Below are 25215 nucleotides of genomic sequence, written 5' to 3' on the forward strand. Positions count from 1 at the left end.
AAAAACTAAAATGCAATAAAGGTAAAATATTGATTTTACCATAAACAAACTTGAAAAAAAATTTTAAAACCCTTTTTACATATCATAGTTTAGCATTTCAAACATGATATTTTATTTTTTGATCCACAATTTGAAAATCCATAATTCAATCCCTATAAAGTATAAATATTTGAAAACTTTTATCATTACGAGTTCATCACTGTCTCTAACTCTATCCTCTTAACGTTGATCAAAATATTCTCAAAGTTTTTTACTTTGAGATTTTGTCATGGCAATGGGTGAAGTTGACTTGGGGATTTTATCACAACAACATAGATCAACTTGCTAATAAAGATTTTTATTGATCTTTTCAAATCCTCAATCTTGTCTCTTTAGTTTATTGGTCAACTATGAAAAGTTATTATCTTCAAATGAGTCAAATGTATTGTTAAAAATTCTTAAAGATGCAAGGAAGATAGCGAAGACAAGTTAAGAAAATGATGAAGATGAAATGAAAGGGAAACAAAGGGTGATCATGCAAAATTGGATATCTATGTATATACTTTTTAAATCTTGATACTTTAGAAATAATTTTGAAGAATGAAGTAATTTGGGATAATATAGTAATTCATCTTTCTGATGGGTGGAAAAGTGTGATTCCTTCCATCAATGGGAGGGAAATTTGTTGGGTCAAACTTTGGGTGGGACCAGGTAATTCTCTAAAAAAACAAAACCCTAGTCAAGATAAACACAGCGCGTCTCATCCCTCTAATCGCCTCCCTATTCTTTCTCTACAGATTCGAAATTGTTCCGGTACCAATTTATACAGTGCTTATAATGGCTGGAGGGAACCCATGGATAAGGCCCGAGGTACTCATAGATCTCTCTTTTTAACGCCGTAATTGGATGCTTTTATATCGGTTTAGATTTTTATCTGCTTTTTCTGTTTACGAGATCTGGTTTATCGGATGTTTGAATTTTAAATTTTGATATAAATATACGTGTAGGTGTTTCCACTGTTCGCGGCCGTTGGTGTTGCCGTTGGGATGTGCGGGTTTCAGCTCGTCCGCAATATCTGCATCAACCCTGAAGTCAGGTATATTACATACATACATGTAAAAAATCTGTTATGCGATTTTTTTTTTTTAAGAAAAATAGAATAAATCGTTGTGGGTAATTTAAATTTAACTGCTCCTAATCTAGAATTTGATGGGTTAGGGTTTGAAAAAACTTGGTTTTGGTTCCCAAGCTACAAAAAAGTTGAAAATAAAAGAACAAATCGGAGAAACACAATTCTAAAAAGTTAATTAGCAATGCTTTGATTTTTCAACATAAAAACCTAATAGCGGTAATTATGAATTTCTAAAATTCTTTCTGGAGGGTGTGTCTGTGTAGGCTCTCTTGTGAAAAAATAATTATGTCCTGAATGTAGTAGATTTGTTAATTGGTTCATATTATAGATATTTCATAGCAGATCAGAAAATTAAATTATTCGATTGTAAGTTTAGTTTTCATAGCGAGTAATCTTTGGGTTCTTGTTGCCATGTAATTTAAGTGATAATATTTTCTGTCTGTTTTGATGCTGAGTTTGGTTGAATTTCAAGTATGGTGTCTTTTTGACCAACTTCAATTGAGAGCCACATGTTATAATGGAAGTTGAGCATTTTAATTGCTAGAAGTTTTTCATTTTGAGAAATGATTTACCTCAATGTGACTGGCATTTGTTTAAGTTGATCGATTGAGTACTTTATTCTATCTGAAGAAGGTGAAAATTGTAGCTATGCGTTGGGGTGCCTAAAGTGCTTGGAGCTTATTTTTATTGTCAGCTTACATCATTCCTTTTGGCCTATTTAAATCAGGGTGAACAAGGAGAACAGGACTGCCGGGGTTTTAGAGAACTTTGCGGAGGGAGAAAAGTATTCTGAGCACTTCCTGAGAAAATTTGTCCGCACCAGGGCCCCAGAAATTATGCCAACAATCAACAGCTTCTTTGCTGACCCTAAGTGAAGCAATTCAGTGATGTTCAAAACTAATGTCCTTATTTCTTTCATTGTTGGTTGTGATAGAAGTTTGTGTCAACTTTCATTTTATGTCAAATGAAAATAAGATCTGAATAACTATAAACTGTGATTGGAGTTTGGACTTGGCAGTCTTGCATCTGGAAACAACATAAAGTTAATTGATATAGTTCTCTTTACTGTCTTGGTGTTTCTACTTGATTTCTATTGCATTTTGTCCATGTATCTGGCCATCACTTGAGGTATGAATGACAGTGTTATTTTTAGTTTTGTAACAATTCACATTTTCACCGTTAATGTGTAGGTCAAAAATATGAATGACGAGGGTTAACAAAACTGGTCGGCTATTAAAATTTACGAGTCCTGGTTTGAGCTTTTATCGCACACGTTGAGACTGGATCATGCCCTCTAACTAATTTTACTTACAAATATATATATATATATATATATATATATATATACAGGTTAATCATAGTTGGCCAAATTTGTGGTATCAAACTCTTAATGGGACTGGATCATGCCCTGCCCGCAGGGGTGTGAGATATTGTAAAATGTTAAGGGAAATCTTTAATGTATGTTTAAATTTAAGCGTGCAATTAATTCCGACAATGTTTTATTAATAAAAGAATTATTACAATAAATCATTAATTACTTTATATGATTGATATTATGAAAAAAAAAAAAACTATTGTGTTTGGTTAATATTTATAAAATATATATATATATATATATATATTATTTTACTAAATATCTTTAAAAGATATTTATGTTAATAATATATTATAATTTTTTTCATGTTCTTAAATTATTTTAAAATGACATTTTATTATTAATATATATTTCCTTTACATGTTATTAATTGTTATTATCTTAGAATTTTAATAAATAAAAATAAAAATATAATAAAATTAAGATTATATAAATAATCTTTTCAAATAGATACTTAATATAGATGGATTAATTACCAAAAATGAAAAAGTATCAAAAAAAAAAAAACTATAAAGATAGATTAATTATTTTGTATAAATTAATTGATAAAATTGTCATATTTAAATTATTAAAATATTTGACAAAGTAGGCATTAATATTTGACATATCTTAGGTTAAGGTAACATTTTATGAATTTTCTGAAAATACAATCAGTGTTAATAAAATTATAAAAAAAATTTAAACTATAAAATTAATTCATTAAATTATTTTTTGATTTGTCATCTTATTACTAACATATTTATTTCTAAAATATTCTTAATGCAATCTATGATATTTTTGTAACAAAATTAAGATTAATCTTTTAATATTTGGATAATCAAATTAATTTATATTACTTATTATATCACCATTACTTATTATATCAACTTATAAGGTAAATTATAATAATAATCAAATATTATCCAAATACAAATGCCCCCAAATATTTTAACATGAAAAAAAGCACCTTTTAACAAGACTTTATCATATTGATTATCCATCAGCTGAAAAGCCATTAACTCCCCATGAGAATTTAGCACATCACCCCAAGAAGCCATACATTTAGCCTTAAAAACATCACTCAGTCTTTAACTCTTGAAATTTTTACTTCTATAACGTAGATTTGTTGATTACATCCCGGGGCCAAAAATCCCAAAAACAGATAATGATGTGGATTACATGGAAATTGAACAGAAAAAAAAAAGTTTAAGAGAGAAATAAAACCGTTTTAGGCCTAATATAGACTACTATAGCATCAATCTAGCACCTACCATTCAGCTATAAAAGAATAAGAATTATACAGAGTTCCAGTCACATCTTTCAGTTGTAATGTCAAAATACAACACCAGTGGTTGAGAAATATGTGTCTTACTGCTACATTCTTGTAAAGATAAAATTACGGCAACATACTCAGGCTGGAATTTCCGGCCTTTATACTTGTCTATCCTTCCTAAAAGACAAACAAATAAACATAAAAACAGCATACCAATGGTTTCTGAATCACAGAACACCAATAGAAGCATAACACTATAACTAGACATATCTCAAGTGTTTCACAATTTAATAGTTCCCTCTAAATTGAAAACAAAACAAGTACAGCTGTTTCAAAGGCTTTTCAACTTACTACGAGTGATAGCCAAAAATCAGGGAGGAAAGTGCTCAAGATCCATTGGTGGACGACTTGATTGTGCAGTTCTCATTCCCCGAAGCATACTCTTCGCCGTTTCTTTCTCCTGCAATCAGGCACAAAGGAAATATGTAAGACAGTTTTGAGTTTGGCATTTTCATGAATACATGATTTCTATAAAATTGATCATTTATCTCTTTATAAACTCTAAAAGAAGAATATCAACGCAACTTACTGGGCCAGTAAAATCCAGAAGACGTGTACAATACACCTCGGCTTCTTCAAATCTGTTATGGGTTCTGCAGTGAGTTGCAAGAAATAACAAAGCTTCAACAATATTTGGTCCTTCCCTCTCTTCAGCTTCCATCCTATCTAGATCCTTCTTGTAGTAGAATGCTGCTTCCTCATCAAGCCCAAGTTCATGATGCAGCTTTGCAAGCTGGTTCAGGGCAAATGCTTCCCTGTCGTTACAATTTGCAGCCCTTTTATAGCATTTTATTGCCTCTTCAAGCATGTGAAGCTCTTCAGTTTCATAACACTGAGCCATGGCAATCCACAACCGAGAATCAGTTGGCTGCAAGAATACAGATTTTCGAAAATAATGAAGAGCATAGAAAGGCAAATGCATCATCTCATAAGCTTGTCCTAACCCATACCAAGCTCGATAATCACATGGATTTATATCTACAGCTCGTCTATAGGCATCAATAGCAGCTGGAGTGTTTTTCATCTCAACATATTCATGGCCCATTAGTGTCCAAGCTGACAAAAATTTTTTGTTCAATTTAAGTGCCCTCCTAAAATACACAACTGATTTCTCATGCTGCCCCTTTAAACTGTAGTAATTCCCAATTATGCAACAAGATTCAGGTCTATATTTATCAGTCATAAATACTCTGTGGGCAAGGTAACTTAAAGCAGAGAAACACTCCTTTGCATATAGCACATTAGAATACATATCCATGTCTTCCACTCGATAGGGGTCATTTCTTAAAAGCTCTTCAAAAATCACTTCAACCTTCTCAAATTCTCTCAAACTGTATTGTGTTTTTGCAATTTGAGCCTGTATGTAACTGCTGAAACTGAAAGTGCCCTGCAAATATTCATATTTTGTTAAGGATTCATTGTGCATCCTAAGTTCTTGATAAGCACTAGCAAGAAAAAAGTCCTTCATCCAATGGTCATTTAGATTAAGGCCATTCAAGATGTCCACTGTAGTGCACAAGGACTGCAGCTCCAACCAGGCACTCCAATTCCAAGGGTAGCTATTCACAGACTCCACTAAAACTGTACGAGCAAGATACTCACTACCTTTATCTTTTAGCACCATACCATATAAATACAAACCAAAGGGATCAATTATTCCATTCTTGCGAAATGTAGATAACTCTCTGTCAAGGGAAACAAGTTCACGATTCACAGCATCACTCTTGCCCAATGGTCCCTCAAGTTCTATAATTTCTTCTTCCTTCCGCTTTTCTCCAGCCTTATGAACCCAAAAAAAAGGGGTGAAAAATGTAAATATAAGTCCTAAAATATAGCATATCTTTATCTGATCATATTAAATTTAGAAAATAACAGGACCAACAATTGCACAGGTATTGCTGAGAGTGGCAACATCATGCATTGCCGAGTAACCACGTGAACAACAATACAAGACCATTGTATGATTGCAATTTCTGATGCATTTAAGAAGGTAGCTAGAAATTTATAAATCAATTCTTAAGACAAAATGAAAGTTCTCCTTCATTGATGTCATCTATCCCTTTGCACTATCCCCACTAAGTGAAGCCTTTAAAAGTAAAAGTAACCAAGTAATTTGAGGATTCACATGAATGAGTATTTCGTGATCCAACAGTGTATAAAGCTTGGCAACAGTAGGGAATGGTTAAGTACATATGAATGAATGAATATACATTCCATGTACAGATGCAATGCAACAGTATAAATATATGGTTAAAAAAATTGCAAAAAGAGAACCCTAGTTTTGATTCTGAATGATCAGCCATTTGAAAATGAAATAATGAATACAAAAATTGCAGAAATAGTATCAAGTGGCAAAACATGTGCAAAATAGTTATATATTTCCTTTTCTCACTAGCTTCTCTCTCGTGAAAAATTTCAAATACGACACAATCTCGTAACCAAGACCATGGATAAGAAAAGACTAAATGCCAGAATGAAACAAACCAGATACAGAGCATAACAGCGCAAAAACACGCATTTCTTTCCATGTTGATCACGGAGCACGTGAGCAGCCCTCCTGTACTCTCTACAATCAAAGTATGACTTAGCCAAAAGATAAAAATCACCATCCACCACCTCATCTTCCTCCATGACCGGAGTGGACACGTAAGAAACACCGGCAACCGGCGTTGAAGTGATCTCATTAGTACGAAACCTCCGGCGAATGCTTGAGCTTCCACGTTGGAATCTGGTGTTAGAGGGTGTATACTTGGCTGGGTCTTGTTCGATTCCAACTAATTGTTCTGCTGCCCTGCATATCAAGACACATTAATTAAAAGTTCAACCAATCAGAATCTTGAAATTAACAATTTCGTTGCTTCTAGAGAGAAAATCCGATTATATTTGATAAGAATAAGAGAATTGGGGTTTAGGGTTTTAGTACCATTTGGAGGCAGAGTAAAGGCATCGGTCATTGAGTTGACGAATGGCAGTACGGAGCTCGATTCTGCAACTCTCTTTAGAACTCATGGATCTCTTTAATGAAGTAATGCCGGCCACATGGAGCAGGTGTAATGTGGGCGACGGTGCCCTCCGCGCCCTGCGTTTTTGAAATAAAATAGTTGAACTGGAATAAAGAAGCTTGGGTAGACTTAGAGTGTAATTAACGCTAGAGTTAATAATATTTAATATTTATGGTGCATTTGGTTAAGTGTTTTTAAGATTATTTTGGTAATTTATCTTTTATTCTCTTATTTTATTTGTCAGTAATAAAATATTACAGTAATCTTCTATTACCAATGCTGACGTGACAGGTAATATAGGTGATAATCTGATTACCACATTCACTTTAGATATTTAAAGATTACTGGGGTAATCTTTAGTTTATTATAGAAAAATTATTATTTATTAATTTTTTGAGATAAAAAAAATTATTTTTAATTAATATGACAAATAATATAAAAATATTTAAAAATAATTATATTTAAGGGCATTTAAGTAAAATATTTTACTAGTAATCTTTTATTACCTTTAACCAAACACAATAATTATTTATACTTATCAAATTTTATCAAATATATTAATCATTTATACCCAGTAATCTTCTAAGTAATCTATTTTCAAGGTAATGTTTGATTACTAAAATAGAAAGATTACCTTGAAGATAGATTACTAGAAGAGTTTGATTTGATTAATATTTTATTATAAAAAATAAAATATTACTAGTAAATTATTTTACTTAAATACGCTTAAATATAATTATTTTTAAATACTTTTTTATATTATTTGTCATATTAATTAAAAATAAATTTATTTTTATCTCAAAAAATTAATAAATAATAATTTTTCTATAATAAACTCAAAATTATTTCAGTAATCTTTAAATACCTAAGGTGAATGTGGTAATCAGATTATCACCTATATTACCTGTCATGTCAGCATTGGTAATAAAAGATTACTGTAATCTTTTATTGTTGACAAACCAAACAAGAGAATAAAAGATAGATTATCAAGGTAATCTTAAAAACCTTTAACCAAACGCACCCTAAGGGTAAACATCTGAAAAAGAGGTCTCACAAACCATGTATGCATCTTTGTTTATACTTCACTAAATATATATGTATGCCTAAACGTAGATATCTCAATATATGGACTTTTGGCCTCTTCCTCTTTTTATAAAGTTGTATAATAATAAAAAAGGCTCAATCAAATTAGTATAATTAAAAGATTTATAATTTAAATATGATTTTATATATTTATTTATATTTTAATTAAATTAAAAAAATATTTATAATATAGTAAATATCCCTGTCAGAAAATTGAAAATGGTTTTTCCATTTTTCAATCATATCATATACAATTTTTTATTAAAAAATGCCCACGTTAGATTCTCTTAGAAAACAAAATTACCACCAAACACCCTCAACCAGGAAAGACGGCGAGGGTAAACCAGTAACTTCAACAACAAAAACGAGCGCGTTTAGATCCCAATTCAAATTCCCGCTAATCCAGATCTTATTTTAAACTTTAAAATCTCCAACGCCCTCCTTCAGAAACCCTCGCTTTCAAAATTTTCACCCCGCCAACGTCATTAGTCAACCCCTTCTCCCTCTTCTTAACGGTCCTCTCCCTTTCATCCTTTTCTCAGCCCTCTCGCCTCTCTCTGCAATCTCTCTCTACAGTTGCTTCAATCTCTCTCTCAAATATGCCTCAATCTTCATCCAACAAGATTCAAGATCCTTCTTCCAGACATTACGCTTATAGCCGCAAACAAAAATCTCTTGGCCTTCTCTGCTCAAAGTATTTTTCTTTATTCTTTAATAAGAGAAAGAACTGTTTCATTATGATTGTTGATGTTTATAACTGTTGTTAATTTTTTTTCTTCGATTTGCAGTTTCTTGAGCTTGTACAATCGAGATGGCGTTGAGTCGATCGGTCTTGATGACGCGGCGACAAAATTAGGTTTTGATCTGATTTTGAATTTCGTATATTTATCTTTGAAATGTTGTGATTGTGTGTGATTTAATTGGTTTGAGGAATTTCAGGGGTGGAGAGACGGCGAATCTACGATATTGTCAATGTTTTGGAAAGCGTTGGAGTAGGTTTCTTGTTTCTTTTTTTCGGGTTATGTTTTTCTAATCATTTCATTATGATAAGCAAATTTTGCTTATCTTTATTAATATTAAATTAAGCTTATTTGGTTAATTTAGGTTCTTGCAAGAAGGGCAAAAAATAGATACACATGGAAAGGGTTTCAGGCAATTCCTAGGGCTTTGCAGGAGCTAAAGGTAATTTTTTTTGGGTGTATGCTGTTTTTTAAAGGTTGATATTTTATATGAAAAAAAAAATCTAAATTATTTTGTTTGGTTTGATTGTAGGAAGAAGGTATGAGGGATTCTTTCACTACCTTCGACGCCAACAATAATGCAAAAGTGGGTGGCTTAGGTCGTCGGATGCTTTTTTTTTTTTTAATGGTATTTTTTGGGGCCTTTGTAGTGAAATTCATGGTGTTTATTATTGTTTAAGGTTTCGGATGACGAGGATGATGAAGAAGAAGAAAGTTCATCTAACCCCAATACTGGAAGCCAAAGTGATAGTGTGAGCGCTAGGCCTCTTCCAAAATCTTCAAAAAATGGTAATTGAAGGAGGTTTTTTTTAAAAAATTTTTTTTTCCAAGGATACAATACCTGTTCTTTTTTTTCTGTTTTTACTTCCATATGCTTTGGCTCAAATCTTTAGATCCCTTTAGTTTGCAAAAATGATGACTATGTACTGTGAATCCAATTTTAAAGTTTTTGTGTGGTTTGAGTTCTTTATATGCCTTTGAATTGGATAGAGTGTGGGTTTTTTTTTTTTGGTTCATTATTTATAAGCAATGGCCATTTGTGATTATCAGAGAACACGGACGCAATTATGTGACATGTTACAGTCAGACTTATATATACGCTTTCTTTGCAGATAGCAGAAGAGAAAAGTCTCTTGGACTTCTAACACAGAATTTTGTCAGGCTCTTTGTCACCTCTAATGTGAGTGAAAACTAAAGAGTTTCCTTTTACGATTGCCATTATCTTGTAATGCAAATATTAATATCATGTTGTTTTGTTTCTCAGGCAGATATGATCACCCTCGACGAAGTTGCAAAGTTGCTGCTCGGTGATGCTCACAATTCATCAATAATGAGAAGTAATTAAAGTCCAACCTTAGATTGTTTTATTTTGAGCAGCCCTTACAATATAGAGGTCCTGAGAGCTAGCGTGACTGACATTATTTTTTAATCCTGCAGCGAAAGTAAGGAGGTTATATGACATTGCTAATGTCTTGTCTTCCTTGAATCTCATTGAGAAGGTAAATAAAATATCATCCATTATAACTTGTGGGCAAAGGACATAGAAGCCACTTGATATCTGTGTTTTATTTAAAAAAATGCAATCAGACAGTTCTCTCAAGTTTCAGCTTTTTCTATGCAGACCCATACTACAGATAGCAGGAAGCCAGCTTTCAGGTGGTTGGGGGTAAAAAAGTTGGAGATTGGTTATGCTGATTCGTTGATCCTTAACGAGTCTAAAAAGAGGACATTTGGAACTGATGTTACGAACATTAGTTTCAAAAGGAACAAAGTGGACTCTTTAATTGATGGAAATATCAGCCAAAGTAAGAAAATGGAAAAGCAACTGCAAGTTGATGGTTTGATAAAGGTGGTTGATAGAAGCAATGCGGAAAATGATGGAAAACAGTGTCCAAAGAGTTTCCAGTTTGGTCCGTTTGCTCCTGCAATTGTGCCCGAAGCGGATCCCATAAAGCACAATGCAAAGAGGACATATGACTGGGAGGGTCTATCTTCTGTGTATCGTCCTCAATATCACAACCAAGGTATGATCTGTGAAGTGTTTAGACTGTTAATGCTTAGGATTCAGCCAACTGAATTAATTGTGCTGCATAAATGTACATAGGTCTATCAGAGTTTATGGAACAAGTAAAACGGATTAAATTCAATGATATAGGTAGAGATGATGATTAGGGTTTTACCTCCGGTTTATAAGAATAGTTATCACAATTTCAAGAATAAATCTTTCAGCTGTCAGCTCATTAGAGACGTTTACTTTAAGTGATGCCCTTATAGTTACATCTTTTACTATTTACATGCGAGTCTGTTGAAAATTTAGAAGAAAGTGAACTAATTGCTGGTTTTGCTAATAATATTTCAGCTCTTAGAGACCTTTTTTCTCATTATGTGGAAGCTTGGAAATCATGGTACACTGAAGTTGCTGGGAAGAAAACAATGCAACAAATTTCATGATGTAGTGCCTCTAAAAACTTTCCTAAAGAGCACATAATTCATTACAACATCGAGATCACATGCCTTTTCAACAAGAAGAGATGGCTTCATGTTGGATGCATTCTATGCATCAATCAACTTAGGAATGGCTATCCTCAGAGTAGTCTCACTGTAGTGCCCACATTCATGTACACATATGCTCTCTGTGCTAATTGATATTGCAATTTCATCGACCATGGTCTTTTAACTGATCATCTTAGCAGATGCTGAAAGTATGCTGTATCACTTGAATATGATTTGATATTCTTTGTTCTCTTATCCGTATTATCCAAGCTTTGGTTTTATTTTGAAAATGAATTGTGACCCAAGTGAATTTGGATTACTTTTCCAGTGGAGGAACCAAGTTGCCCATTGGATTACTTTGGTTTGCTTCACGCACTCAGTTTCAGAACTGAATCTTTTGAGACGCCAAGAAGGCTTACTTAACTGGTATGGTAATCCTCCTTAACACTGATCTGGTCATTGATAGTGTTCATGACATTCCTGACAGACTTGTGGAAATGTAGTGTAAATGATTCAGTTATGATTGCTACACTGCCTCTAATAACAAGAAGTTAAGCTGAGTCATACAAAATTGTAATCGCTAATTAGGATTGTCTGACTCCTAGTGACGATTTTGTGTGAATAATTTGACTATGTTGGCGCGAGCTAAAAAAGGCTCACCCTTGTTCACCACCCTTCCACCGTCACTCCCTCACTGTCGCCACCGGCAGCCGATCCAACCGCCAAACCCAGTCATGCTCACTGCCACCAACCCCGAAACACTATGTCAAACCATCCACTCTCCCACTCTCCAGTGGGTTCCACAATACTTATTTTAATACCATTCTTGATGTGTTGTGTAAAGAAGAAAGTTTGCAAATGGGCGGTGTCTGGTTAATAGGACTGGTAAGGCTTTAGAGACCGTCGATATAGGATTAGAGCCTAATTTTAATATCTCATAATATAATGCTCAAAGGGTATTTTAGAGCGGGTCAAATTTAGGAAGGTTGGAGGTTCTTTTTGAAGATGAAGAAGAGGAAATGTGAAATGGATGTTTTTGCTTGCACTACTGCGGTTCATGGGTTTGGTGTTATCTGTGGGTGAAATTAAGAGAGTTTGAAAGGTTTTTGATGGGATGGTTCAGGAGGGTGTGCTCCCATCATTGACAACTTATATTACTCTGATTCAGGTTGTGTAGAAAGGATTCTATTGAGAATGATGTAGTGCTGCTTTAGATAGTTGTGTCATGCAGGTGAAATGGAAAGAGCAACGGAATTTATGGGAAGAGCGTGAGCCAAATGTACAGTGGTACAATATTATGATTCAGTACTTTTGTGATCAATTTTGAGGTTTGTTTGTTTGTTCCATTTTTATTCCCATTTGCTATACTGGGATTATGATCATTTTAAATTTGAAAATCACATCTTGTTCGTCTCAAAGTTGTGGCAGAACCAGGATTACACGTCTGCCAGTTCGACATAATTCTTTGCTTATGAATTACACAGGTGCCTATATATCCATTTTACTTTCTTATTCATCTTTTAAGAAGTCTTCCATTTTTAACAGTGGTAGAATAGCCAATCGTTAAAATTTTATTCTCATCAAGGAAATGTCAATTTACATATGGGTAATAAACTATTTGAAATAAATAGTGGTTTCCCTTATTGAAACCAGTAAGAGAAATCATTACAAAATAAGGAGAAAGACTGAAGGGCTCAATGGTGATCTCTATTAAAGAATAATTTCCTCTAGAACACTAACATTGAGTGTCTTGTGCGGAAGGACAATGCTGTTGGTCACCACAACTTCATCTTCAACAGCCACAGCTTCACCTGCATCATATATTTTTACAATACCCACATGCAGGGTTAATATAAATACATCCTCGCAATATAAAAACAAAACAAAAAAAAAAACTCGAGCGAGGGTGAAGCATTCAGAAGATACCAAGGATTGTAATCCCAAGTTTTGCATTGTAATCTCCTTGAGCCTGTAAGTCACTTTGTTAGAGGCAGAATATAAAGAGAATAAAACACAAAGACTAGAAGGATTTGAACCAGAATTAATGTTAACCGGTACAGTTTATGACATAAATGCCATCACTGATGCATCGACAATAGGTGGTCCACAAGAATTTCTAGATGTCATTCACTCAAAACATCACACAAGTAACTGAAACTTGAAAACTTACCTGGACACGGGACCATCGCCCAATTGAAGATTTCCACCCAACAATCGCATTTGTGACAACTGCATTTTCCTGATAAAAGGATATAGATGTGCCGAGTTGAAAGTTTTGACTTAATGTAAATTTTTTACATTTATTTTTATTTGTTTTCATACCATGATTTCAACTCCGTCAAGGATGATACAACTCATGAGCCTAACTCCTGCTCCGATATGAGCATTGGCAGATATAGAGACATTGGGACCAATCTGTTTCCATCATTGCCAAAAAATTAAATCAATTCCAAATCTAAGTACAGAAAAATGAAGGAAGACAAAGCGTACAACAGGAACATCGGCTCTCTGATCCATATGTTCAGTTCAGTGCAGTTAATAATATGAAACAAGAAGCTAAGTACAAGGAGCAAGAAATGGATCCCACAGAAGAAATGCGAAAGAGGAGAAGCAGAACTATGGCACAGTTTCACTGTAAGGATAATGTTGTCATGTAACATCAATGTGCCATGTCAATTGGAATTGATTTTTTTTGGCATTCTAAGTCATGCAACATTGTTACGAATCCAGCAATGGTTACTGAAAGTAAATGAAAAGAATACCTTAGCAGTTTGATGTACTTTTGCTGATGGATGAACATACACATCACCAATAATGGTGGCATTCTTGGTGCCATCTCCACTAGCCAAAACATGGGGAGAGGTACGCCGGAATTGGGAAAGATACAAACCAGAACATTTCAGTGACATTCTGCAGGTATTGTCAAGAAAAAGAAAATCAGGACATGCTTGAAGTGCTTGCTGCTCTGATTTTCCTCGCTGGTTTCTAGCTAATTTTGGTTCTAGTTGTCACTATTCTTTGCTGTTTGAGAGGGCAGAAAAAGGAGAAGGGTATAGTGGGTGGTTTGTAATAAAATAACATGCTCAATTGCTTGGCTTACCCAGGAGTTTTAATTTGTTCCCAGAAATCCATTGTCTCGTATACATATAACTGCTTCTTTCCTGCAAGAGGGGACAGAATATCTTGGTCCAATCTGACAAAATCTGTTGGAAAGCTCCTGTTTAAGAACCCCATGTTAGGACAAGTTGGCATGAATCATTTGGTCTATCAAATAAGAAAATAAGAAATGAGAAATATCTTCTTAAGTGGAGAAATATCTTCTCAAGTTGAGAATTAGCTTTGAAATAAAAATCAAGGGATTCCTGGTTATCAAGATTTGATTTCCCAATGACACCCAGCCCAACTCATGGAGGGTGTAAAACATATCATGTGTTTACTTAATATATACCTAGTCATCTATTAATGGTAGACCTGGCCACGGTTCGTGAACCGCCGGTTTCGGTTCGAAACCGCCGGTTCACGGTTCGAAAACATAAGAACCCTGAACCGAAACCGTAATAAAACGGTTCGTCCACGGTTCGGAACCGACGGTTTCGGTTCATGGCCCCGGTTCGGAACCGACAGTTTCGGTTCGAAACCAATATTGAACCGTCAATTTTAATACATGATCTTGATTTAATTTTTAAATTATTAATTACAATAATTAAAAATTAAAAAAAAAGGCTTGGACTTAATTTTTCAATTAAGTTTCCTACGTATCTTCTTAGGGTCTATAAGTTGATTTTCATTCACATTTGATATATGTAAATATTGATCAAATCTCTTATTACCGGAAGAATTTTCACTACTTGCCATTTTTTGATAATAAATAAAATTAATTATATAAATAAATTATTTGATTAATTATAAAAGATAATAAAAAAGTAAATAAAATTAATTATATAAATAAATCATATAATTAATTAGGAAAGATAATAGAAAAATAATAAATAAAATTAATTATAGAAATAAATTCTATAATTAATTATGAATTGTATAATAAAAATAGAAATTAGAATTAATAAAAAATTAAGAAAGAATTTAATTAAATTTAAGAGAATTTGATTGAATTGAAATATTGAGAGAATATTAAGAGTTGAAAGAATGAGAATGAGAGTTTGAAGGATTGAGAGTGAGAGTAGTACAGCGATTGAAATTTAAGAGAATGAAATTTGAATTGGTATATATATAGAAAAGAAAATTTTTGAAAAAATTAAAAAATAGGGGGGTAAAATAATTTAAGAAATTGCAGGGGATCCCCTGCAATTTCACTGAAAATTGTCCCGTGCAGTTTTTCTTCAAACTTCAGCATGTTTAAGCAAAATTCAAAAAAATTCAAAAAATAAAAAAAAAAATTCAAATTTTTTTCGGTTCAGCACAGTAAACCGCCGATTCATAACCGGTGTGAACCAACGGTTTCACGGTTCCAATTTATGTAAACCGGAACCGAACCGCAAAACCCCGGTTTCGGTTCCGGTTTTATCCGGGCCGGTTTCGGTCCGGTTCACGGGCCAAACCGGCCCGTGGCCAGGTCTAATTAATGGTGTTAAAGCCTGAAGAATCAGAAAACTAAACGTGAAAAATCTTGCAAGCAGAAAAACAGAAATACCTTGTAGCTGACTGAAGTGCTTCAAAGCTAGATACTCGTCTCAGATTTTCTGTGAATGATGAAAAAAGAATTTGGTGTGATAGATGATCGCCAGAAATAGCAAAATAAGACAAAAGTGAGTTCATATGGAAACAATATTTGTATATTAAATTTTAATATCTCAAAAATCTCAGGTAGCAATAATCCAAATAAATATGTCAAAAACTTGATTAAAATTAATTAGGATTTCCAATAAGGTCAAGCCTTGTGTAGTTAAACATTTAAAGAGTTCGTATTAAACTACATGAACTTTTTAAATTAATAACACTCTGGCATCGAGCTGACAGTTTAGTGTCACCGACCTCTGTCTTTCCGTTGGGTTGAAACACCCTGAATGGCAGTAAGGATATCTGATGTAAATATGTACACACCACAATTTATGCGGTCACTGACCTACATTACAACACAACTATTACAATCTTATGGAAGAAAAAAACAACTATTACAATCTTATGGAGTAAAAAAATGAACGACAAAAAGATAGGAATTGTGAGGCAATAAACTATATGAAAGAAGGCTATTGACACGTTAATAAGTATAAAGGTGTCTGATATTGTACATACAAAAGTTTCAGGTTTCTCTGTGTAATGCAACAATTCGTGCGTAACTGGATCAGCTACCAATTCACCGAACTGGCTGGCTGACTCTGCAGAAACCTGCACCATAAAATAAGAGTGACAACAAATATAAATATAAGAAAAATTTGAAATAAAGTCCATCTATACAATATCTTGCAACATGTCTTCACTAACCCTGATGACTAGTACAGTTCCCAAGCCACCGTATCTCTTGTGAGCATCTGAAAATATTAAGGACAAAAGGCAGTAATTACAGCTCCATGAGAGCACAAGTAAACTTAAAATAGCAACTCATAATATTGGAAAATATCAAAGTTGTTGCTTTAATTGAATCGTTCATACAAAACATTCAGGAACAGCAGTAATTAGAAAAATATAGATTCAATGATTCATACAAGGAATGTAAAGAAAATCCAATATTAGAGAAAAGAAGACAGTTACCAAGCATTTCTGGCAGTGGAAAACTGCAGCAAACATCGCAGTTCAGCAGGAAGATATGAGACTGTTAAAAATATAATTGCTTGTAAGTATTGATGATCTAATCTCAGGAATACCCCAAAAAAATAGAAAACCAACAACTATAATCTACTAGATATATTACAACTTTAAAAAATATGCATTAAAAATAGTTCCCTTTTATTAGATAAAAGGTACAAGGAATCTTTTAAAGATTGAAATGTTAAGACAGAACAGCATGCATCCACAAGATTCTTAGGTTTAGGTAACAACCGGGCTATCTTCCATGATCAGATCTCTGAAGTTATAAAGGGCACCAGCTGAACCATGAGGCCTGTCTTCCCTCAAATATCTAACAACGATCGCAACATCAACAACAAGAATTACCACTGCAGTTTAACAAAACTAGGAAACTAGACAAAGACATTGAGAAATAGCAATAAGTTACCTGACAGGGACCTTAAGCTCATTGGAGATTGAGGACACGTACAATGCAAATTCACGTTCCTCATAGAATCCAACAAGATAGATCTGTGCAAGGTTTGGAATCTGTGACAGAAAAAGCCATCTCAAGCTCTCTGTAAAGAAGAACAGTGCGGTACTTTTTAAGTAAGTATCCGAGAATTTACTCTTTTACAAGCAGAAATCGGATGATGAACCATTGGCACTCCCGCTAAAGGAAAAAGAGGCTTTGGAATATTCAGTGACAGAGGCCGGAATCGGGTACCTGCAAGTTCAAAAAATTTCAACAAAGTTCTATTAAAATTCTCGTTTCATATCCAAATTATTCTACACCCATCAAGCTTCATCATCATTCATATCCAAATTCAAACTAGAAAATAGATGTTCCCAATAACATGAAGATTGATTAATGCATCCAAAATTGAAAAATATCCCCATATATTAAATCTGTGAATGAAAGAAAATCAAAGATTACAATTCAATTACCTTTGGTAGGACCGCCCACCATGATCACAGCAACCACTCTATCGTCTGAAGTTCCCATCTCCAAATTCAACGCAAACCCAGATCTTCAACTAAAAACTCAGATTATATAATGAAACGCACAATGTCAATCATTTAATAACCCAAATGAGCAAGCATGTGTGACTTAAAGGGACCATTCAAGCTCAGTAAGAAACAAATAAACTCACAGTCGGAACCAAAAAATATCGGTACTTTCGGCATATATTTTATCTTGCATTGGGAAGCGATATAGAGAGAGAGAGAGAGAAACACAAGTGAAGCGCTGTTTCCCTGCCTTTTTATAATTTTTCCATCCTTAATCTTTAAAAACTACATTTTTCCACCTTCCTTTCAATTTTTAATCCACCTTATCATCAAGATGCATTTAGGCAATTTTCCTAAAGCTTAAGGAAATTAGATTTTCCAAACATAAGAAAAACAGAAAAATTAAAAAAAAAAGAAAAGAAAAAAACCCAAATGGTAATAATAATTAGGTATGTTCTTATACTCACAATGAAATTATAGAGTTAGAATTATATTTGAGATAAGATGAATTTATTTGGACTACACCAATCCAAATATGATTATGATTATATCATATCATCTTATATGAGAACATATTATTTATAAAAGTTTAGATAAAAAAATGTTATTTAGATTTAATAATTATTATAAAGTGAATAAAAAGATACCGTATCAATTTACAGATGATAGATATCACTAACAAATATTAATAAGTGGATGAGAAATTGATTTTTCAAACTCTGTGAATTGGAAAAGAAATCTGACAAACCTTGAGGGGAAAAACGAACACAGCCTTATTTTGAGTGAAAGTAATGCAAGTAAAGTGTGGTTTAGATAGAAAATTTGACAAGGTACGGTGAAGAAAACAACGTAAGTAGCAAAGAAAGACAAGCAACGAAGTTTCCCCATGTTTGTGGCTTCTCAAGTGGTGGGGGACCGCGAGTGGTTTTGATTTGATTTAATTTACTGTCTTGTTTAAAATTATTAAGTGAATTGTAAATTACATTTCACTCAAGCATCTCTTTAAAAAAGATAATTGGTAATGACGATAACAGTTAAAAGTGATAGAAAAAGATTTTTAAAAAATAATTATTTTTTAAACTTTAAATAAAAAATTATAAAAATATAATAAATTTTTAGTTTTTAAAATAATATTTAACTAAATGATATTTTTATAAATTTTAACAAAATATTATATATTTAAATTAATTAGAATGGTTTTGAAATTTTGGCCTATGTTATATTTGCAATTATGCATCAAATTCATCTTCTAGGGACTAGGATCCTTTATGTAATCATACACAAAAATCCTTAGGCTCTGACTCTGAGGCTTTAATTTTGCTTTGAAAATGTGTAAGCAGCATTTGCACTTGCTTTCCTATCAAGATCAGGTTGCTGACATTCACACTCAATGTCTTGATGAAAAGAGAATATCCTTGGCCTTGGGAATCAATTCTTGATTTTGCTTTCTCCCAAGACAATGTGTGGTGCAGCATCTTCATCACCTCCAGATTCCAATCATATTTATCTGTCTGTGCATTCAGTTTTTGATGCTTAATTACCCGAGTCAGATACATTCAACTACTTGGATCTGGCCTTCAGTGAACACCAGCTTGCTTCCAATCTAAGAATAAAAAAGCTCAACTACATTATCAAAGTTTGAGAAAGATGCAACTTCCAACACTAACCATGTGAAAATAAATCATAATCTTGGTTACAGGAGAAATATGAGGGTGCCATTGTTGCTGGTCAAGCTCATCTGTTGATGCTTCCAACCAGACATTATCAGCATACTTAAAGCTAAAGATTAATAAAAATTTCAATGAAGAACAGTTTTAAAATTGAGTTCATGGCAATTACATTTGGCAAGCTTAAAAAATCTTCATGTGCCCAGCAACAATGTGAGTGTCATGGATTGATTTTGGTGAGAAACAATGACATCTGACAAGGAGCCAGCTCAGACACAGATGACAATGGGTCTCCCTGAAAAGGATACCATGAGAGAATAGTGCCACTAAAGTTCCCCCTAATTATCCAGTAAAGCATGCCAGAGGGCTCTTGTTAGGTGGGTTACAGACTCAACCAAGCAGCAAAATTGCCCCAATCTGCACCCTCTACAGGAAAATTTCTACAACCAGCAATACTGAGATCCCCATTCCAAAATTTCTACAACTAATATGTCACATACACGGTACATCTAGCAATAATTAGAACAGGCGGTATGGGATGCTTCAATAATTGAGGCACCAAACCAGTTAAAGCCATGCAATTATAATCACATTTGACAAAAGGTTGGGGAAAATGGAGCTAGAGCTACGACCGAGGCGGGCTCAAGATTTGCAAAAGATACAGAAATGGCAAAAAAACTACTTCTGTCATTTCATGTTATATAATATTACATGGTCTGTTACATAAAGATCCATAAACTACATCACTTTCACCTTATTCTCTCTCTTCTGCTACATATGTGATTTTCCATTTCCATTTCAGAGACACTTTCACAGCTTTGAAGGAGGTCGATACCATCCCCATGGTTCATCAGAGAGATACTGAGTCACCTGCTTCACACTTATGTAATTATCAAGTCCCCTGCATAGTAGCCAGCCAGAAATTTATGTTATCAGTATCAGCAGTATGCAAACACTAATTTGAAATTCATATATGATGTATATTTTCTTTATAGGATAGAGATAAAGAAAAAATATGACAAGTGAAAAATTCCCACAATAACTGGTAGGTCCTCCTAAGAATCATAATACTTATTCTATCCGAATAAAGAGAACATACCATTCTCCTAATTCACGCCCAAAACCACTACGTTTTTTCCCTCCCCATGGAGCTTGATAAAAGCATGGCTGTGAGCAGTTGATCCACACAATACCTGCCTGGAAAGACTGCAGAAAGTAACAAAGAAAAATCATTCGCTCATCAAATCAGATGGTCTGTATAAACTATTTTAACAAGGTTATTTTAAGCTGTATGCTTGCATTTTACTTCCGAAGTCTGACCTTGCTTACACGATCACATCTTTCCAAATCATTGGATATCACAGCAGCACCTAAGCCATAACTGTGGAACATAGATTGTCAAAACATAACTAGGGAAATGAATAAAGAAATCAAAATAACTCACTCGGTGTCATTTGCCAATTCAATGGCTTCATCTTCAGTACTAAATGTTTTAACACAAAGAACAGGTCCAAAAACTTCTTCTCTCCAAATTTCCATAGATGTAGTTACATCAGTTATGATGGTTGGCAAAATGAAATATCCCTTCTTCAAATGCTGCCAATCATATGAGAAATGAATGAATATCATGACTGACTGAGAAAGAACACACTGCTGACAAAGAAAAGTAGAGGATGGTACCTGAGGACGAGCCCCACCATAGAAAATGGTTGCACCTTCATTCTTGGTGTTTGAGATGAATTTCAATATTTTCCCATACTACAGCAGATAAAGTAAATATCAGAAAGATCATTTTCAATCACGAGAAAGGCTCAAAATTCATAGCAACGTATTGATTGAGTTATACTTGTATGCAACAACCAAACATTCATCATATTCTGAGCAAAGAAATGGATTCATATTGTTATTACACAAAAACTGTGGTGCTGATAAAGATTATGTCAAGAGGAATTTAGTTTCACAAAAAAGAAAAAAAAAAACCCAACAACAATCAACTTAAATAGAAATGGAAAATGACACAAAGAGAAGAAATCTTTCATTCCACTTTTCATCTTAAAAATTGAGCATCCCTACCTGTCCTCCACTAACAACAGGACCAAGCTTGCAACCTTCTTCCAATGGATCAGATACCTTAATGTTTTTAGCCCATTTCACAAGTTTGTCAAGAAATTCTGCTGCAATGCTTTCCTGAGATAAATTGTCATGGATATACTTGTATAAGTGATTACAAATAAAAAGGAAAAACAAGATGGAATTAATAAACTCACTGTAACAGAAAGATTTTTTCTTTTGGTTGGTCATCAAGTATAAGCTTTTAATTGATTGTGCTACTGGGCACATCAAGCATATTCTTCTTATCCCTCAGAAGGCTTGGAGAATGGTATTTATGGTATTAGCTACTTTTGTTCACTCTACAAGTTGTAGAAACAAAGATGAACCTGTCCTGTGTTAGCAATCTGTTATGCTTAATGCAAGGTTTAGATTTTGTCTCAATCACAACCATGAAGCAGGGAAATGTTTATCTTGCCATATTGTTAATCTGGATTCAGATGTAGGTGACATAAATAGAAAGATGGCACATTGTCCAAAGTTCTCATTAGTTGATCCAGTTGTATCTGTTTGGTTTAATATAGTTAAGTGAGGTTGTTGTTTGGATCGTTAACTGTAGACTAAGCTTGAATATCTATGCTAACTTTTCCTTTTTCATCAAAAGTTTACCTTTCTGTTTGCATAGTGTCTTGGTGCCATTTTCCTGGCTTGTGGTCAGTTATACTAATCTATGGATCGGTTGGGTTGGTTGTCATTAGGATTGCTTTTAGGTTAAAAACTTGAGAAACAACAGACTTTTAAATTGCTACTGCATTGAAGGCAAATTAACCCAATTAATATGCCCATTGAAATTTGTCAGAGACCGATTTTAATGGAATCAAAACATGTGTGCAGGCATTTAAAATTCATTTAGGCACTTACATGTACAAGAAGACGGGATGTTGCACTACAGATCTGACCATTTGTCCAGAAGCAACCAAAGAGGGTCCATTCAACAGCTGTTTGGATCATAGACAGAGTAAATTGATATCAATATCAACAAACTGCAAAAATGTATTCTAATTTTTCAAATATAATTAGCTTCAGAAGACTAATGGTAATGCGCAATTTTGTTTCTATCAAAGAAAATGGACAAACTGAGAAACATGGAAACTTCCTAGAATTGTCTGGTAAGTGCTAACCTTTCTCAAGATCAACATCCTCAAATACAATAATTGGGCTTTTTCCTCCAAGCTCCAAAGTAACAGGCTGGAAAAAAACCACATAAAATGTCAGCAAACGAAGACTGCAAATGTAGCAAAAAGAAAAATCATCCTGTTTTAGCACTTACTTACCTTAACCATCTGAGCTGCAGTTGTCATTATCTTGCTCCCAGTCATAGAGCTTCCAGTAAATGCAACCTGTTACGATATAATATATTAGGAGCATTGCATAGCAAATAAAAAACATAATTGTCTCCAAATTGCCAAATTTGTAGGATGTATAAGAAGATCAAATTCATAATATCAATAACGAAATGGCAAGAGATAAAAGGTACCTTGTCCACATGGGGATGAGATGCCAAAGGGGCACCAGCTTCATGGCCCAGTCCAGTTAGAATATTAAGAACACCGGCAGGAAGACCCACCTCTTTACATATATCGGCAAGCTCCAAACAGGTCCTGAAATTTTAAAAAAATAAAAAAGATACAGCATGCAATGTGATTAACCGCATATAAACTGATGCTCGGAGTAATTGAGGACATACACAGAAGCCAATTCAGATGGTTTTAATATTGCAGTGCATCCTGCAGCCAGGGCAGGAGCCACTTTCCATACAGCCAACGATAGCGGGTAATTCCTGCAACACAAAGAAAGGCAATTCTTAGTTTTCTGAAAACCGGGCTTTCGACAAAATAATAAACAAAAAAAAAAATGAAGACTATGTGCACTAAAAATAAGTAACATGCCACTATATGATAGTGTGTTATTTATCTCAAATTCAAACTACTCAATTACCTAGTGACATGTTATTGTTTATATGCAAATTAATACTTATGATTAGAACGTATTATTTTATTAAAATAAATATTATCACAATCTAGTGAAGTACCATGGGGTAATCAACCCAACAACCCCAATGGGTTCCTGAAGAACATAAGTCTTAAAATTCTTCAAAGGAAGAGAAACCGGAGCCTTTTGCTTTGCATCTAAACCCTCAGCAAGGTCTGCATAGTACTCAAAACATCCAGCGGCATCATCCTGGAAAACATGACCTGTCATACAGTCTCGAAAACAAAATACTGAACTTAATATTTCAAATAGTGCCACAGCCATACAATGTCCCAGGCTGCTTCTTCCAATGGCTTCCCGCTATCAATTGCTTCAAGTTTAGCAAGTTCAGACTTTCTCTCTGTCACCTGCATAAAAAAGCCAACTATAAGAAACTCAAAAATCTAAAATTACACAAGGCTTTGTTGTTTCCGAAACAATGAGTTTTGCTTAAACTTAATATTCAGTGTGAGTTGGTTTGTGAATATTTAAACCCAATCTAATCTGAACTTGGACGGGGTGATTGATTGGTTTATTAAGAAAAACAAAGAGTAATAATAATATAAGGACAAATTTAATACCTTTGCAGCAATAGCACGCAAATACTTGGCACGAACAGCCCCTGGTGCAGAAGCCCAATCTTTGCCTTTGTTTCTGGCAAGCGCTTTTCGAGCCACATCAACTGCAAGCTCAACATCGTCCGCAGTAGCTGCCGGAATATCACCTGCCACACCACATAACATATTACTCAAAACTGCAAATTTCAATATAATGCTTGCATCAATTCAACTCTGAAGATATCTACCATAATAATAATAATAAAAGAAACTAATGACAACTAACTAAATCATAATTTAGATACACAAGCTATGGATCAATATTTATCAAATTCCAAAAATTAAAACGAAGAAAACACAACTAAAAGAAAATTAAATGAAAAAATCAGTAGAAACTCAGACAAGGCTAAGTTAAAGCTTTGAGAGAAGAGGTAGCGATGCACAAACATAAAATAGATAGAAAAATTTAAAGACGAAAGCAAGTGAAATATAACCGATGATCTGTTCGGTGGCAGGGTTGATGATAGGTATGCGCTTCTTGAAGACAGGTTCCACCCATTCACCGTTGATGAAAAGCTGACGACTTGGGATCAGGGTGGCCATTCGCAGAGTTGGTCAATTTCGGGTACTCTTTTTGCCAAGTTGCTAACTGCCGCTTTTCTAATCTTCTAAGTTTTTAGGCAAACTCACAGTCTGAGTCAGATGGAACAAGAGACTGTATTCTGTACTATGAAAAGAGAAAGTAGAGCAACATCACATCCCCATTATTTTTCAACTTATTTTGCAGATTGTTGGAAGATCCCCATACAACATTTAATATTTGATGCAGAGTCAAATTATCTGAGCATATGATGTGAGAGGTAGGTCGGTGAGCTGCACTTAAAGCAATTCCGATTCAAATTTAATGGAACATAATTTAACTTCTAAAAGTTTAACTTTTTCTACGAATTGTAATTCATATTGAATTTAAGCCTGATTAATTATTTGCTTGAATTAGGTTTTGTTGCTGTACTCAAAATTTAGCTAAGTTCAAACGTTGGAATTTGAACCAAACTGTTTATGT

General features: G+C 33.9%; 5 protein-coding genes across 7 annotated transcripts; 2 read left to right on the top strand and 3 right to left on the bottom strand.

Moving 5' to 3' along the window:
• The first annotated feature begins 690 nt into the window (after positions 1-690).
• Positions 691-2176, top strand: LOC123210395. Its single transcript, XM_044628726.1, has 3 exons — positions 691-849; positions 987-1075; positions 1839-2176. The coding sequence occupies exons 1-3, from the start codon at positions 817-819 to the stop codon at positions 1984-1986; spliced, it is 270 nt and encodes an 89-aa protein (XP_044484661.1). The 5' UTR covers positions 691-816; the 3' UTR covers positions 1987-2176.
• A 1529-nt stretch (positions 2177-3705) lies between these two features.
• LOC123210390 (anaphase-promoting complex subunit 8-like) lies at positions 3706-6917 on the bottom strand. 2 transcript variants are annotated; one of them, XM_044628719.1, is made up of 5 exons: positions 6722-6917; positions 6283-6589; positions 4328-5578; positions 4090-4198; positions 3706-3915 (listed from the first exon to the last, which is right to left on the bottom strand). In XM_044628719.1, exons 1-4 carry the CDS (start codon positions 6805-6807, stop codon positions 4109-4111), a joined length of 1734 nt encoding a protein of 577 aa, XP_044484654.1. In that variant the 5' UTR covers positions 6808-6917; the 3' UTR covers positions 3706-3915; positions 4090-4108. The 2 variants fall into 2 exon arrangements, with proteins under 2 accessions (XP_044484654.1, XP_044484653.1); XM_044628718.1 differs by having other exon boundaries at positions 3706-4198.
• Positions 6918-8325: 1408 nt separating this feature from the next.
• On the top strand, positions 8326-11406 carry LOC123210391 (E2F transcription factor-like E2FE). The gene is made up of 11 exons (XM_044628720.1): positions 8326-8577; positions 8672-8739; positions 8823-8875; positions 8988-9065; positions 9156-9209; positions 9304-9412; positions 9736-9803; positions 9888-9960; positions 10061-10122; positions 10245-10647; positions 10983-11406. Exons 1-11 carry the CDS (start codon positions 8483-8485, stop codon positions 11072-11074), a joined length of 1155 nt encoding a protein of 384 aa, XP_044484655.1. The 5' UTR covers positions 8326-8482; the 3' UTR covers positions 11075-11406.
• A 1260-nt stretch (positions 11407-12666) lies between these two features.
• LOC123210397 (mannose-1-phosphate guanyltransferase alpha-B-like) lies at positions 12667-18615 on the bottom strand. 2 transcript variants are annotated; one of them, XM_044628729.1, is made up of 16 exons: positions 18597-18615; positions 17786-17874; positions 17467-17564; positions 17286-17386; positions 17111-17189; positions 16823-16883; positions 16556-16602; positions 16367-16459; positions 16106-16196; positions 15765-15813; positions 14217-14333; positions 13879-14026; positions 13439-13531; positions 13287-13355; positions 13043-13085; positions 12667-12927 (listed from the first exon to the last, which is right to left on the bottom strand). In XM_044628729.1, the coding sequence occupies exons 2-16, from the start codon at positions 17841-17843 to the stop codon at positions 12827-12829; spliced, it is 1248 nt and encodes a 415-aa protein (XP_044484664.1). In that variant the 5' UTR covers positions 17844-17874; positions 18597-18615; the 3' UTR covers positions 12667-12826. The 2 variants fall into 2 exon arrangements, with proteins under 2 accessions (XP_044484664.1, XP_044484663.1); XM_044628728.1 differs by lacking the exon at positions 18597-18615 and adding an exon at positions 17992-18137.
• Positions 18616-20182: 1567 nt separating this feature from the next.
• On the bottom strand, positions 20183-25065 carry LOC123210491 (betaine aldehyde dehydrogenase 2, mitochondrial-like). Its single transcript, XM_044628876.1, has 15 exons — positions 24647-25065; positions 24177-24319; positions 23883-23963; positions 23657-23805; positions 23312-23404; positions 23102-23225; positions 22899-22964; positions 22746-22812; positions 22486-22562; positions 21589-21702; positions 21196-21273; positions 20960-21111; positions 20836-20896; positions 20615-20721; positions 20183-20416 (listed from the first exon to the last, which is right to left on the bottom strand). Exons 1-15 carry the CDS (start codon positions 24753-24755, stop codon positions 20326-20328), a joined length of 1512 nt encoding a protein of 503 aa, XP_044484811.1. The 5' UTR covers positions 24756-25065; the 3' UTR covers positions 20183-20325.
• Between the last annotated feature and the right edge of the window lie 150 nt (positions 25066-25215).

The sequence above is a fragment of the Mangifera indica genome, chromosome 3 (assembly GCF_011075055.1).
Source record: "Mangifera indica cultivar Alphonso chromosome 3, CATAS_Mindica_2.1, whole genome shotgun sequence".
Taxonomy (NCBI): domain Eukaryota; kingdom Viridiplantae; phylum Streptophyta; class Magnoliopsida; order Sapindales; family Anacardiaceae; genus Mangifera; species Mangifera indica.

What these genes read in the sequence shown, in the direction of transcription:
- LOC123210390 (XM_044628719.1), bottom strand. Translation starts at nt 6,807, where the DNA reads ATGAGTTCTAAAGAGAGTTGCAGAATCGAGCTCCGTACTGCCATTCGT. An exon ending in GCTGTTATGCTCTGTATCTG is followed by an intron (nt 5,579 to 6,282) that starts GTTTGTTTCATT and finishes TGGGTTCATAAG; the next exon opens with GCTGGAGAAAAGCGGAAGGA. An exon ending in TTCTGGATTTTACTGGCCCA is followed by an intron (nt 4,199 to 4,327) that starts GTAAGTTGCGTT and finishes GCCTGATTGCAG; the next exon opens with GAGAAAGAAACGGCGAAGAG.
- LOC123210397 (XM_044628729.1), bottom strand. Translation starts at nt 17,843, where the DNA reads ATGGGAACTTCAGACGATAGAGTGGTTGCTGTGATCATGGTGGGCGGT. An exon ending in AACCCAACGGAAAGACAGAG is followed by an intron (nt 15,814 to 16,105) that starts GTCGGTGACACT and finishes CATCATTCACAG; the next exon opens with AAAATCTGAGACGAGTATCT. An exon ending in AAGTACATCAAACTGCTAAG is followed by an intron (nt 13,532 to 13,878) that starts GTATTCTTTTCA and finishes TGATGGAAACAG; the next exon opens with ATTGGTCCCAATGTCTCTAT.
- LOC123210395 (XM_044628726.1), top strand. Translation starts at nt 817, where the DNA reads ATGGCTGGAGGGAACCCATGGATAAGGCCCGAG. An exon ending in ACCCATGGATAAGGCCCGAG is followed by an intron (nt 850 to 986) that starts GTACTCATAGAT and finishes ATATACGTGTAG; the next exon opens with GTGTTTCCACTGTTCGCGGC. An exon ending in TGCATCAACCCTGAAGTCAG is followed by an intron (nt 1,076 to 1,838) that starts GTATATTACATA and finishes TATTTAAATCAG; the next exon opens with GGTGAACAAGGAGAACAGGA.
- LOC123210491 (XM_044628876.1), bottom strand. Translation starts at nt 24,755, where the DNA reads ATGGCCACCCTGATCCCAAGTCGTCAGCTTTTCATCAACGGTGAATGG. An exon ending in CATCCCGTCTTCTTGTACAT is followed by an intron (nt 21,703 to 22,485) that starts GTAAGTGCCTAA and finishes AATTTATCTCAG; the next exon opens with GAAAGCATTGCAGCAGAATT. An exon ending in ATGGTGGGGCTCGTCCTCAG is followed by an intron (nt 21,112 to 21,195) that starts GTACCATCCTCT and finishes TATGATTGGCAG; the next exon opens with CATTTGAAGAAGGGATATTT.
- LOC123210391 (XM_044628720.1), top strand. Translation starts at nt 8,483, where the DNA reads ATGCCTCAATCTTCATCCAACAAGATTCAAGATCCTTCTTCCAGACAT. An exon ending in ACGCCAACAATAATGCAAAA is followed by an intron (nt 9,210 to 9,303) that starts GTGGGTGGCTTA and finishes TTATTGTTTAAG; the next exon opens with GTTTCGGATGACGAGGATGA. An exon ending in CAATTCATCAATAATGAGAA is followed by an intron (nt 9,961 to 10,060) that starts GTAATTAAAGTC and finishes TTAATCCTGCAG; the next exon opens with CGAAAGTAAGGAGGTTATAT.